Source organism: Rattus norvegicus, chromosome 5 (assembly GCF_036323735.1).
Source record: "Rattus norvegicus strain BN/NHsdMcwi chromosome 5, GRCr8, whole genome shotgun sequence".
Classification (NCBI taxonomy): domain Eukaryota; kingdom Metazoa; phylum Chordata; class Mammalia; order Rodentia; family Muridae; genus Rattus; species Rattus norvegicus.
Genome location: NC_086023.1, coordinates 62,808,582 through 62,822,489, shown reverse-complemented (window position 1 = coordinate 62,822,489; position 13,908 = coordinate 62,808,582). Strand labels below are relative to the sequence as shown.

General features: G+C 44.8%; 1 protein-coding gene and 1 pseudogene across 1 annotated transcript; both read left to right on the top strand.

Annotated features, from left to right (window-relative positions):
- The first annotated feature begins 6,157 nt into the window (after positions 1 to 6,157).
- Or13c7d (olfactory receptor family 13 subfamily C member 7D) lies at positions 6,158 to 7,117 on the top strand. The gene has a single exon (NM_001000406.1). It carries the CDS (start codon positions 6,158 to 6,160, stop codon positions 7,115 to 7,117), a length of 960 nt encoding a protein of 319 aa, NP_001000406.1.
- Or13d31-ps1 (olfactory receptor family 13 subfamily D member 31, pseudogene 1) lies at positions 12,300 to 12,913 on the top strand (annotated as a pseudogene).

Genomic DNA, 13,908 nt, shown 5'->3' with positions numbered 1-13,908 from the left:
ATAAAAACTGCATGGTATCGGCACAGAGACAGGCAGATAGACCAGTGGAATAGAATTGAAGACCCAGAAATGAACCCACACACCTATGGTCACCTGATCTTTGAAAAGGAGCTAAACCATCCAATGGAAGGAAAAAAGACAGCATTTTCAGCAAATGGTGCTGATTCAACTGAAGGTCGGCATGTAGAGGAAGGCAAATTGACCCATTCTTTTTTTTTTTTTTTTTTTTGGTTCTCTTTTTCGGAGCTGGGACCGAACCCAGGGCCTTGTGCTTCCTAGGTAAGCGCTCTACCACTGAGCTAAGTCCCCAGCCCCCAAATTGACCCATTCTTTTCACCACGTACAAAGTACAAGTCCAAGTAGATCAAAGACTTCCACATTATACCACACTGAAAGTAATAAAAGAGAGAGTGGGGAAGAACTTCAAACACATAGGCACAGCAGAAAAATTCCTGAACAGAACAGCAATGACCCATGCTTGAAGATGCTATTGGACCTCATAAAATTGCAAAGCTTCTGTAAGACAGAGGACACTGTCAATAGGACAAAGTGGCAACCAACAGATTGGGAAAAGATCTTTAGCAATCCTACATTTGATAGAGGGCTAATATCTAATAGATGCAAAGAACTCAAGAAGTTAGACTCTAGAGAATTAAATAACCTTATTTAAAAATGAGGTACAGAACTAAACAGAGAATTCTCAACTGAGGAATACCGAATGGCCGAGAAACATCTAAAGAAATGTTCAACATCCTTAGACATCAGGAAAATAAATGCAAATAAAAAACCCCTGTGATTCTACCTCACACCAGTCAGAATGGTTAAGATCAAAATCTCAGGTGACAGAAGATGCTGGGAAGGATGTGGAGAAAGAGGAACACTCCTCCATTGTTGAAGGGATTGCAAGCTAGTACAACCATTCTGGAAATCAGTCTGGCAGTTCCTCAGAAAATTGAACATGGTGCTACCAGAGGACCCAGCTATACCTCTCCTGGGCATATACCCAAAAGATGGTCCAACATATAACAAGGACACATGCCCCACTATGTCCATAGCAGCCTTATTTATAATAGACAGAAGCTGGAAAGGACCCAGATGTCCTTCAACAGAGGAATGGATACAGAAAATGTGGTACATTTACACAATGGAGTACTACTCAGCTATCAAAAACAATAACTTCATGAAAATCTTAGGCAAATGAATGGAACTAGAAAATATCATCCTTAATTAGGTAACACAAAAAAAAACCACACATTGTATACATTCACTGCTAATTGGATATTAGTCCAAAATGCTTGGAAACCCCAAGAAACAATTCGCAGAACATATGAAGCTCAAGAAGAAGGAAGACCAAAATGTGGATGCTTCACTTCAGTGAGAACAGAATACTCATGGGAGGAAATACAGGGACAAAGAGTGGAACAGGAACTGAAGAAAAGGTCATCCAAGCCCAGTCACTATTGCTGATGCCAAGAACTGCTTGCTGATAGGAGCCTGATATGGATGTCTCCTGAGAGGCTCTGCCAGAGCCTTACTGGTACAGATGAGGATGCTTGCAGCTAACCATCGGACTGAGCATGGGGACCCCAATGAAGGAGTTAGAGAAAGGACTGAAGGAGCTGAAGGGGTTTGCAACATCATAGGAAGAACAACAATATCTACCCACCAGACGCCCCAGAGCTCCCAGGGGTTAAACCACCAACCAATGAGTACACATGGAGGGACCCAGGGCTCCAGCCGCATATGTAGCAGAAGATGGCACTGTCTAGCTTATCAATAGGAAGAGAAGCCCTTGGTCCTGGGAAGGCTTGATGTCCCAGGGTAGGGGAATCCCAGGGTGAGGTAGGAGTGGGTGGGTGGGAGTGGGAGAATCTTCATGGAAGCAGGGAGAGGTGGGGAGAGGATAACATTTGAAATGTAAATACATAAAATATCTAGTATGTGAAAAAGAATAAACAATAAACTCAAAATATTTTCACTAAAACTGACACTGACACATGATCTATGTGACAATGTTGACTGAACTTGAGTTCTCAAGAGAAACACAATTGGCAGGAGACGCACAGCTCTATAGTTTTATTTCTGTTGCTGTGGTTAAATACGTTAGTAAAACTAAATCTGGGGGGGGGTGTTTATTGTAACTTACAATTCAAGGTTACAGTCTATTCTTGAGGGGAATATCCTTGCAGGGAAACTAGTCACATGCAATCTACAGTCAAGGATCGAGAGAAATGAATGCATGTGTGTTTAGTCCTCAGGCTCACTCACAAAGTCATGTCTTGGTGGTCTCACTCTGGTAGGAATGTGTTATGTTGATTTGAGGCCATGAAGTGCTCAACTCCAAATAAAACAAATGCAGGACCTACAAGCTGAGAATCGTGCCATGGGCTTTCAGGCAGGGTCTTCCCACATTAAGGAAGTAATAAATGGAGTCTCTCTCCCACACACTCCAAAGATCAGCATGAACTAGATAATCTCTCATGTGGACTCTCTTTTGTGGTGATTCTAAAGTTCTGGCAAATTGAAGATTAAATTTTTTTTAAAAAGAGCTAAGCTCACAATCAAAAATATAATAATTTGTGTATCCTTTATCCTTTCTTCAAGCAAAAGCAGTACTATAAATTTCAAAGGCAAAAAGCTTTGGCCTAAAGTGGCATTGAGGAAGGTGTTTCCATCAGTAAAGAAATCTCCCACTTGAGCAGGGGCTGTCTCTGACTCTATTGCCTGTCTTTGGGACCCTTTCCACTTACTGACCTACCTCATCTCACCTTAATAGGAGAACAGACAACTAATCTTACTGCTTCTTAATATCCCAGGGCTGATTTACATCTATGGGAGAAAGAGTGGATGAGGAGAAAAGATGTGGGGAGGAAGGATGGGTTGGGTAGGAAGGAGGGGAAACAGCTCAGAGTGTAAATAAACAATAATAATATATTAATATATTAATATAAATAAATATAAAAAGAAATACAAGTATATGTAAATAACAAAATAATTAAAACAAATAAATATATATAAAGTAAAATTTTAAAACCTCCCATCTGCTAATTAGCTCTAACATTAGGAAATGATAGTCCTTCATGTCTGCACGCCCAGATTCTCCTCTTTTTCGTGTTCCGCGTATCCATTTCAGCCTTGAGCCTTAATGATCAACTTAGAGTCCACTTTTATGGGCAAGAGAACGATGTACCCAGGAGACATGATTTCATAAGGAAGGATGAGGCTGCTGCTACTGTAATTTGACAAACTATTCACAGTAAACATTTTTATAATTAAAACTACTCTTCCAAAATAAGAGTAAGCATTACAGCATAAGTACATGGTTAACCAGTAACATACTCATTTCTGTCAGTATAGATAGCATATACCGTGTGCAGTTGTATGTTCTGTACTCTTCTGATGATTCCCATTGTAGGTAGCATTTATTAGTCCTGAACCTGTACTCTCAGAGGCTCTGCTTTTCTTAAACAAGGTAGTTCTAGCTCTGTGAAGTGCATCAGAGGCTGTTCTCCAGTGTCCGGCCTGCTCCACTGCACAAGCATTGATGTTTGTGTATGTGGCAGACCCATGACAGATCAAGAACAGGTTATTAGTCTCCCTTGGCTGCTTAACAAACTATATCATGTTAGTAGCTTGAAAGGACCCTCAACTATTATCTCCTAGTTCTATAAATGAGATGTCTGAGTAAGAGTGGTTGAGAGCTAGTTTTTAAAAAAGAAAGAAAAGACTCCTCTTCCAATCTCACTTGGACTTTTGGCAGAACTCAGGGTCTCTTGTTGGTAGTCAGTTTCTTTGATGACTGTTCCACATGTCAGTGTCTGCTCCTTGTGGCTGCACTAGGAAATGTAGAGAACTTTCCATTCAGTAAATATGATTTCTCACCTAATCAGACCAGATTCAACTGGATAATCTTAAGGTCAACCACCACCACGGGGCTTTAATTGCACTGGGGAAGAGCCCTACACAATACCTGGGTACTGTTGGGTCACGAGAGGGTGGGGAATCATGGAATTCTGCTCAGAAGTGAATAACGTCTACAAAAGTCAGCAGTCATCACTCTCAAAGAAGTAGAAGGAAGTCTATTTCCTGAGGGAAACGAGACATTCCCATAGTCCAGGAATGAGGAATCAGAGGAAGATAGATTTTCCATCATGTACTGGAAAATTCTACGTCTCAGTTTTCATCCTGAGGGAGGCACACATGATGTGATTTTTATTTTTCTTAAACAGTATATATTTGTTATTCTTCTTAAATTATAATTTCATTTGTTTATTTAGTGTATATGTAGGCACAAGTTGTGTGACTGCACATGTGTACCATATGTGGAGTCAGAGGGTGGCTTGCAGGAATCATTTCTCTCCTTTACCGTATGGGTCCTAGGGATCAAACTCAGGCCATCAGAGTTGGCGGGCTTAGTTCGAAGTGTCACAGTCTTGATCTGGTTTACATCTAATGCCCTTTAAGTCCTGGATTGTGGCAGGAGCTCGTGACTTCTGTGGTTGGCTCTAGGAACTTTTGAGACTTCTTGCTTCTGTACAGCACCGAGTTCATGAACTTACAAATAAATAGCCAGGCATCTGACCCACAAGGATTTTCCTTGTGCAACGTGTGGGTTTCACCATCTCCCCAGATATGTACTGAGAGTTCTCATCAGCCTCTATCCTGACAGGGCAAGCATGACCCTTCTTCTCCAGCGTGGGCAGAAACAAAGTATTTCTGGAGGGATTTCAGAATAATTGGATCATGGGGACATAATCCCAGGTGTACAGAAAGTTTCTTAACTTTGTCACTTTGGTTTAGCAACTTCAAATCACATCAGGGACTGGAATAATCCCCAAAGCAGAGTTGGGTTTAAATGGCTTTGTGTATGTCTCCAAAGGTCCTTTGTGGATTTATCCAAACAGAGAACAAAACGAGAAAACAAAACGTGAGCTGAGGGTCTCACTCCTTGGCTGATGCTTAAGCCAGATTGGCTACTTCTGACCGAGGGGCTATTTCTAGATCTCAAATAAGAGATTTTATCAGCATACTTATCAAAAAGGTAAGATAGCATGGTGTGTGTGTATGTGTGTGTGTGTGTGTGTGTGTGTGTGTGTGTGTGTGTGTGTGTGTGTAGCCCAAGCCCATAGGCAAGCACTCTACCACTGAGTTAGCTCACCAGACCTTTTTAAAATAAAGTTTCTATTTGTGTGTGTGTGGACAAGCACCCACCAAGGCACACTCAGGAAGGTCAGAGAATGAGTGTAGGAGTCGGTTCTCTCCTCTTACCATGTAGATCCTGGGGTCAAACTCAGATTGCCTGGCTTGGAAGCAAGTGTCTGTGTGTTGAACGGAGAACACTTTTAAAGAATAAAGAAACTCTTGTGAACCAGCCACATTCCTGGCTTCCTTCTTTATGTTAAGGGGCATGAGGAAATTCAACAGTGAGAGAAAAGAACACAGCCAGGATGCAGAAGGAAGGCCGAAAGGGGCGATTCATGACATCAAATATTCCTTGTATGGAGTGCCTCAGTAATAGTGAGGTCCAGGGTGAGCATCTCCACGGAGGAGAGGGAAGGACTTAGCAATTCCCATATCCTGGCCAACGGCCATGATTGTCAATGACAGTTCTTTTAATGCCTGTTCCAGAAGGACTTGGTATTTGTGTGAATATATGAATGGACAAGGGAGTGGCTCAGGACCACATGCATCATGAAAGTGCATAAGGAAAGAGGAAGAAGGCGGAAGGAGGAAGAGCACTGAAGTGCTCACACAGGGGAAGGACAGGAATTGAGGACAAACAGTAGTGTCTGTTTTCAACCAGGCTTCCTGGGTGAGATTTTTCACTTAAAATATATTTCTTGCCACAGCTGAGTAAAATGAAGGGCCCACAAATGTTCTGACCTCAGCTAAACCTGGGATACCTGTTTTAAATGTGATTAGCAAAATTAAATTTACTCAGGTGGCATTTCAAACATCTGTGTGAGGGTCAGACACCACCAAGCAGGTGCTGTTCAGAGTCCATGACTTTGACTCAGAACAACATGGACAACCACTTCCCATCAGCGCTCTGAGCCAACTGTCCTCATGGAGCTCCTTCTCACATGCTCCCTTGGCATTGCAAGCATCAAAGAGGCCTGATAGCAACCTTCTGAGGTCCTACACTATAGGAGGAAACATGGACAGATCCAACGAGACTTCCCTTGTGTCCTACTTCATTCTCCTCGGCCTCTCTGCCCACCCAAGGCTGGAGAAAACCTTCTTCGTGCTCATCCTGCTGATGTACCTGGTGATCCTGCTGGGCAATGGGGTCCTTATCCTGGTGACCATCCTCGACTCCCACTTGCACACGCCCATGTACTTCTTCCTGGGGAACCTCTCCTTCCTGGACATCTGCTACACCACTTCCTCAATCCCCTTGGTCCTGGATGGTTTTCTCACCCCCAGGAAGACCATCTCCTTCTCAGGCTGTGCCATGCAGATGTTTCTGTCCTTCGCCATGGGAGCCACAGAGTGTGTGCTCCTGGGCATGATGGCGTTTGATCGCTATGTGGCCATCTGCAACCCCCTTAGGTACCCAGTGGTCATGAGCAAGGCTGCCTATGTCCCCATGGCCGCCGGCTCCTGGGCAGGGGGAAGCATCACTGCCACAGTTCAGACATCTTTAGCAATGCGGCTGCCATTCTGTGGGGACAACGTCATCAACCACTTCACCTGTGAGATCCTGGCTGTCCTGAAACTGGCCTGTGCCGACATCTCCATCAATGTCATCAGCATGGCGGTAGGTAATGCAGTATTTTTGGGGGTCCCAGTCCTGTTCATCTTTGTCTCCTACATCTTCATCCTCTCCACCATCCTGAGGATCCCCTCTGCTGAGGGGAGGAAGAAGGCCTTCTCCACCTGCTCTGCCCACCTCACTGTGGTGATTGTCTTCTATGGGACCATCCTCTTCATGTACGGGAAGCCCAAATCCAAGGACCCACTGGGGGCAGACAAGCAGGACCTTGCAGACAAGCTCATCTCCCTCTTCTATGGGGTGTTGACCCCCATGTTGAACCCCATCATCTACAGCCTGAGGAACAAGGACGTGAGGGCCGCTGTGAGGAACCTTCTACATCAGAAACACTTCAAGTGGTGATGGTGAATGGATCTTCATGGTCTTTGTCTCCCTGTATAATCTTTATTAAGTATTATACAAAAAATATCAATACTCAGAAGGGCTCTGTACGACTAGGTAATTCTCCTACCTCAATCTAGGAGAAATCCCTCAAATCTGAGAGTCATCTCATCTAACACTCTGGATTGTATACCTTCCTTGTAAAGATTTTTTTAAAAAATTACTGCTGTGTTCGTGTGTGAGTTTATGTGTTCCAGATGAACGCAGGGATCCACGGAGGCCAGAAGAGAACATCAGGTTCCCCGGAAGTTACAGGAGTCACAGGGGGCTATGACTGCCCGTGGGTCCTGGGAACTGAAGCAGGTCCTCTACAAGAACTGCAAGTGTTTTAACCACTGAGCTGTCTCTCCAGCACCGTGTCTCACACTTGTTCATGGATCCTAACCAGACAGAGGCCAAGAAAGGTGGCCAGGGAGAAGCTATAGCTCAGGTCTTCCGTTCAGCGGCCACTCAGCTTCTCTACAAATATGTGGTCACTTTCCCCTCCTTCCCTCCCTGCCTCCCTTCCTTTCTTCTTCCCTCCTCCTTCCTTTCTTCTTCCTTCCTTCTTCCTTCCTTTCTGGGAACAGGGTCTCAGTGTGACGCTGTAGCTGGCCCCAGACTCGGGATCCTCCTGCCTCTGCCTGTGTCCTTACTTTACATTAATTCGTACTTTGACATACCATATAGCAGAGTACCCGGTAATACTTACCTTTTCTCGTGTCTAATGCAAATGCTTAATAAATGTCTTCTGCATTGTGCTCTTCCCGTGTGTTCATAATTAATCTCTGTTCCTCTATCAAGATCCTCGACAGAAGTAATTTAGCTATTTGTTTCCTCAGTACAAGTAGGAGAGCAAGAAGTTCTGACAAAACTGGTGCCTGGTTAAAACACTCATTCTTTTTCCCTCTTTCACACATTTTATTCATTCCTAGTTTTGTCCCTAGATGGCACTGAACATCCTCTGTGAGTCATTAAACTAATAAGTAAACTGACATAATCAGAATATTGACTTCAACCTCCCAAACAGGGAGGAGCTACCAATCAAATAAATGTTCTCAGAGAGAGAGAGAGAGAAATGCACACGCTTGAGCATGCACACACACAGAGAGAGAGAGACAGACAGACAGACAGACAGACAGAGAGACAGAGAGAGAGACAGAGGCAGAGAGATGCATACACACACAAAGAGACAGACAGAGAGACAGACAGGGTACTCAAGGGCTTTATCATTGTCACTGTGGGTGACATTTTCAGTGGAATACAGAGGCAGTCTATAGCATGAGTAGAGGAATTTAGGTGTGGGACACATGCCTATAATTCCAGCACTCAGGAGACAGAGAGGGCAGGAACACAGTAAGCTTAAAGTCAAGGCCAGCCTAGGCTACTTTGCAAGACTCTGTTAACAACAAGAAAAGAGCCTAGGAGGACATAGAAATGGACACCGAGGGGTTGGGGATTTAGCTCAGTGGTAGAGCGCTTGCCTAGGAAGCGCAAGGCCCTGGGTTCGGTTCCCAGCTCCGCAAAAAAAAAAAAAAAAAAAAAAAAAAAAAAGAAATGGACACCGAGAACATTTTACCAGAAGTAAAAAGGCCCTATTTACCAAATGAAAGCCTATAGTATTCTGTGGAAAGTAGAGGGGACAATACAGAGATGAGTTCTTGTTTCTGTAACAAAGTGTCCCTCTTTTCTTTTCCCTGTGGGTACATATGTGCTGTGGCATGTGTGTGGAGGTCAGGGGACAACTTGAGGAACTCTGTCCCCTCCTTCCACCATGTGGGTACCTGGGATCAAACTGGGGTCCTCAGGCTTTGTTGGCAGCACCGTAACCAGCTTAGACATCTTGCCAGCCCCCAAATGAATTCTTTAATTATAAATCAACTCAGATTGTTAGTCTCGACCTCGGAGGGGAAGATTCAATTTGTTGAAGTAAATTAGAGGCACAGAAGAGACCAGGGTCGAGATTCTGAGCTACATCTGCCATGGAATTCAGCACAGACCCCAGCATATTGCTCTGGAAGTAGATTGGTGAAGACATATCTTTACAGAAAGAAGAAAGCAGAGTTGGGGGCTTAGCTCAGCAGCAGAACGCTTGCCCGGCATGCTGTCTCATCCGTGGACTTAGGCTGACCTCAAAGCCACCATCCTGCCACAGTCTCCCAAGGGTGGGGTTACAGGTCGACACCCATGCCCAGTGTTCTTTATTTATCTTAATAACCCTGAGTTTAATTAGAGTTACTAAGATATATGGCTGTGGGGTTGTTTCTTGAATCACAGTTAACTTACCAGAGGCTATATCCCTTAAGGAAAATGATTCCCTTCCCCATCAGCCATTAACTGCCCAGAGCTCCCCAGCTGGGGGAGGGGCCATGTGTGCCTCTTCCCGAAGATTGATGACTTTTTAAAGTAAGGGGTTTGAGTGAGGGAAATTACCCTTGACACAAGCAAAAGCATCAGAGCAGTGACAAGCAGCTTGCTTGGTGGCAAAAGCACAAGACATCCTGGGCAGCTGCTCTGTCTTATTACAGTCCACCTCAGGACAACAGAGCCAGGAGATAAAATCAAAGATAAAAATTTAATTCCAGGGTTGGGGATTTAGCTCAGTGGTAGAGCGCTTGCCTAGCAAGCGCAAGGCCCTGGGTTCGGTCCCCAGCTCCGAAAAAAAGAAAAAAAATTAATTCCAGCACTTGAGAGGCAGAGGCAGGCAGATCTTAGTGATCTTAGTGAGTTTGGCCTACAGAGTTTGTTCCTGGACTGCCAGGGTCAGTCTCAAAAACAATAAGCAAACAAACAAATGAAACCTGAGAAGGGTTTGTCAGATGAAGACACTTGCCACCAAGCCTGCCAGACTCAGTTCAATTCCCAGGACCCTCATGATGAAAGGAAGTTGTCTTCTGACTTCCACAGGCATTCCATGGCACGTGTACACCAACACCCATCCATATAAATAAACAAACACACATACATATATACATACATACATATGTACATACGTATGTATGTAGGTAAGTAAGTTATCCACAGGTGATATGTTGCCTATCTGGAAAACATTAAATCCTCCTACCCAGCTATAATGCCTATGACCCACAGCAATGAACAGCACAGCACGGTTCTCTGAGGTGTACTAGTGGTACACACACCTTCACAGTAACCAACGGCTCCCCAATGGACTTGAGATCTGCCCAACAAGAAGAAAATCATTCCCGGTACTGAAAACCTAGCACCACCCAGATTTGGTTAAGTCATGGATCTCAGAGAGAACCTACAACTTCCACTTTATTAAAGCAGCATAAACCCTAACTAAATTCTAAATATTTGCCTTATACCCATGGATAGATGTCGTCCTCACCTCCCCCCCACCAAGGAAACGGTTTTTTGTGGGGGTGCGGGCAGGTTGGTTTTAATTCAGTTTTGTTTTTTTGGCGACAGATAGAAATCAATCATTGCAGAAAAACCTAACTGATCAAAATGTAGTTGCAGGGTTGAAGAAACGGCTCAGTGGTAAGAGCACTTGTTGCTCTTGCAGAGGGCCTGTGTTTGATTCCCTGCATCTACTTGGTGGCTCTAAACCATCTGTAGCACTAGCTCCAGCAGATGTCCTCTTCTGACTTCTGGAGGGCACCAGGCATGGACCTGGTACAAAAACATACATGCAGGCAGAACAGTCATACACATAAGATAAATGACAAAAAGAGATAATTAATCAAAATGCAGAGTTGTGGTGCCCAGTCCCAGTTTAAACATCTACAACACAACTCTTACGCCTCAGGCATAGAGATCATTGGGAGAGGCGAGCAGAATCCAAAGAGCCAGGACAACAGGGAGATTGATGTGAGGTCGAATCTCACAGAAACCCCCGAATCGGCTCCTGTGATACTCACCAGTATGGCCGCCCACACATGAGCCAAGCAAGAACAACACAGACATGCTAAGGTGGAAGGGTGAAAGTTCACAAGATCCCAATCCTGCTCAAAGAGCTACAGGCTACTAAGAATTGCTGAGAGAGAGAAAGCGTCTTTCCCAGAAGAAGATCATTCCAACTGTTTATCCAGTATCAGATTCTCAGCCCTGATAACATACATACAGTAACCATACACAGACAGAGCAGATTGTATTTATGTAGTGAGGGTATATGTGGTATATATGTGTGTGTATCTATATCCATATCTATTTATACACACACACACACACACTCACACACATAAACACACAAGTGTAACAACACTTTAAGGAAGAGAGGCCATGGATTTAAAAGAGCATGGGGTGGGGTACATGGAGAGCTCTGAGGAAGGGAAGGGAAGGGGAAATGGTATTATAATCTCAAAAAATCAAAACTTTAAACACTATAAAATTAAGTTTAGTGCAAAACTACTAGAAATAGAAAGTATAGAAGGTGACTGTGTATCATTCTAGTTGTCATGGAAGTCCTAAACCGCCCAGGGAGAAGTGCATGAGGATATAGGTGAGACCTGTATGGATCTAATACATTTGTAGTGATGACATATCTTCATGGTGGGGAGAAGAAACACTAGAATGTGGGCGGCAAGTCTCAGGCAGAACAGAAGACAGCTGACTAAAGAAGTAATCCTCTTTATTTTAATAGAGAGATTGTGCACGCGCATGTCTCTTTGTGTGTGCGTGCGTGCGTGCGTGTGTGTGTGTGTGTGTGTGTGTGTGTGTGTGTGTGTGTGTGTGTTGTCTGAGGAGGCCAGAGGCATCAGAACCCTGCTCCCCCACAACTGGAGTTCCAGGTGGTTGTCAGCCACCCAAGGCAGGAGCCAGGAGCTGAACATGGATCCTATGCACACAGATCCTTAACCACTGAGCCATCCCTTCCGCTCAGTAATCCTTAAATTTAAGCGCTCTCTCTCTCTCTCTCTCTCTCTCTCTCTCTGTGTGTGTGTGTGTGTGTGTGTGTGTGTGTGTGTGTGTGTGTGTGTGTTTCCTTCTGTTCGTAGTCAAAATGAAAGGACTCTGAACTGCTAGTTCTTTTTTTTTTTTTTTTTTTTGAGCTGGGGACCGAACCCAGGACCTTGTGCTTGCTAGGCAAGCGCTCTACCACTGAGCTAAATCCCCAACCCCTGAACTGCTAGTTCTAACAACTGGCTCTGCTTAGGGATTTTTTTTCCTCTCTGAGAGGTCAAGGAAATCCCAGGTTGCATGAATGTTGCATAAATTTGCATTAGCAAGCTCCCCGGGGAGGAGTCTTCCTGGTTTGTCCGGTGTTGGCCATCCTTTCCTGGATGTGGCCCTCCTAGGCATTGTGGCATTTGATCACCACCTGGCTGTCAGACAACCTGAGGTATGGAGCAGAGAGGCCTATCTGCTCAGGTCTGCTGGTCCCTGGGCTATTGGTGCCACTGATCCATCATCAAGCACTTCATCTGTCAGGCCCTGACTGTGGTGACATCAGCCTGTGCCGACATCTCCATCAATGTGATCAGCATGGGGGTGGCCAACGTGATCTTCCTGGGGGTCCCAGTCCTGTTCATCTTTGTCTCCTACATCTTCATCCTCTCCACCATCCTGGGGATCCCCTCTGCTGAGGGGAGGAAGAAGGCCTTCTCCACCTGCTCTGCCCACCTCACCGTGGTGATTGTCTTCTATGGCACCATCCTCTTCATGTACGGGAAGCCCAAGTCCAAGGACCCGCTGGGGGCAGACAAGCAGGACCTTGCAGACAAGCTCATCTCCCTCTTCTATGGACTTCTGACTCCCATGCTGAACCTCAGAACTACAGTGAGGGCCTTCATATCTAGGGAGTATTTCTCCCAGTGATGGTGACATGGTATGCTATGGTTGTCACCCGTAAAACAGGAAAGATCACACCATCTGCCATTCAAAAGCCAAGACAGGCCGATCAGATTTATTTCTCACCCTGAAGTCAATGTTTAACTTTTCAAAGGTTATCTTCTGAGTCTGATATGTTTAACAACTTAATCAGGTTTCAGACTTTTTAAAAAATCCCCTAATTTAATTCACAAAAGATATTCTAGATATACACTAAAGCCATTTAGACAGCAGCCATTAGAGCGATCCGAGTGGCCCTGACTGTACCTCAGCTATAAATCTACGAGGGGGGAGTGAGGTGGCTCTCCCAGCCTCAGGGTCACCCCAACTCTCATACGGAGTGAGAAGAGTAAGAAGGAAACAGAAATTCCCTTGGGACTTGCACTGCCAGGTTTTACTTTCTTGAAGAGCTGAGACAAAAAGTTCTCCACCCAGATGTCTTCTGGGTAAAGACAGCCTAACTGACAACTTGATGTCATTTTAACACAGCAGAACTGAGTTACTCTTTCACAATGAATGGCAGTTTATGAAACATACTAATAAATTAAACTTAAGTTAAGTGTGTAGTGCACACCTGTCATCCCTGTACTCTGGAGGCTGAGGCAGGAGGATTGCAATCTGGAGCCAACCCGGGCTCATGGTGGGACCCTATCTTCAAACAACAAGAGGCTGGGGGGGGGGGTGGCTCAGAAGGAAAAACAAGTGCCATGAAAAATCGAAGACTGCAATTTGGATCCTCCAGGACCCCAGGATGCCAGGGGCTGTGGTGGCCTAGCAGACAGAGGCAGAGGGTCCCTGGAGCAAGCGGACTAGTAAATCAGTGTGCTCAGGTTTGAGTGACAGAACCCCACCCAAGGGGAAGACGGTAGGTGCGGGCAGTGGAAGAAGACTTTCATGTCAACTTCTGGGCTCACACACATAAATTCACATATGCACACACATACACATGCATGCACACCACACACACATATACATATGCACGC

Coding starts and splice junctions, on each gene's coding strand:
- Or13c7d (NM_001000406.1), top strand. CDS start 6,158: ATGGACAGATCCAACGAGACTTCCCTTGTGTCCTACTTCATTCTCCTC.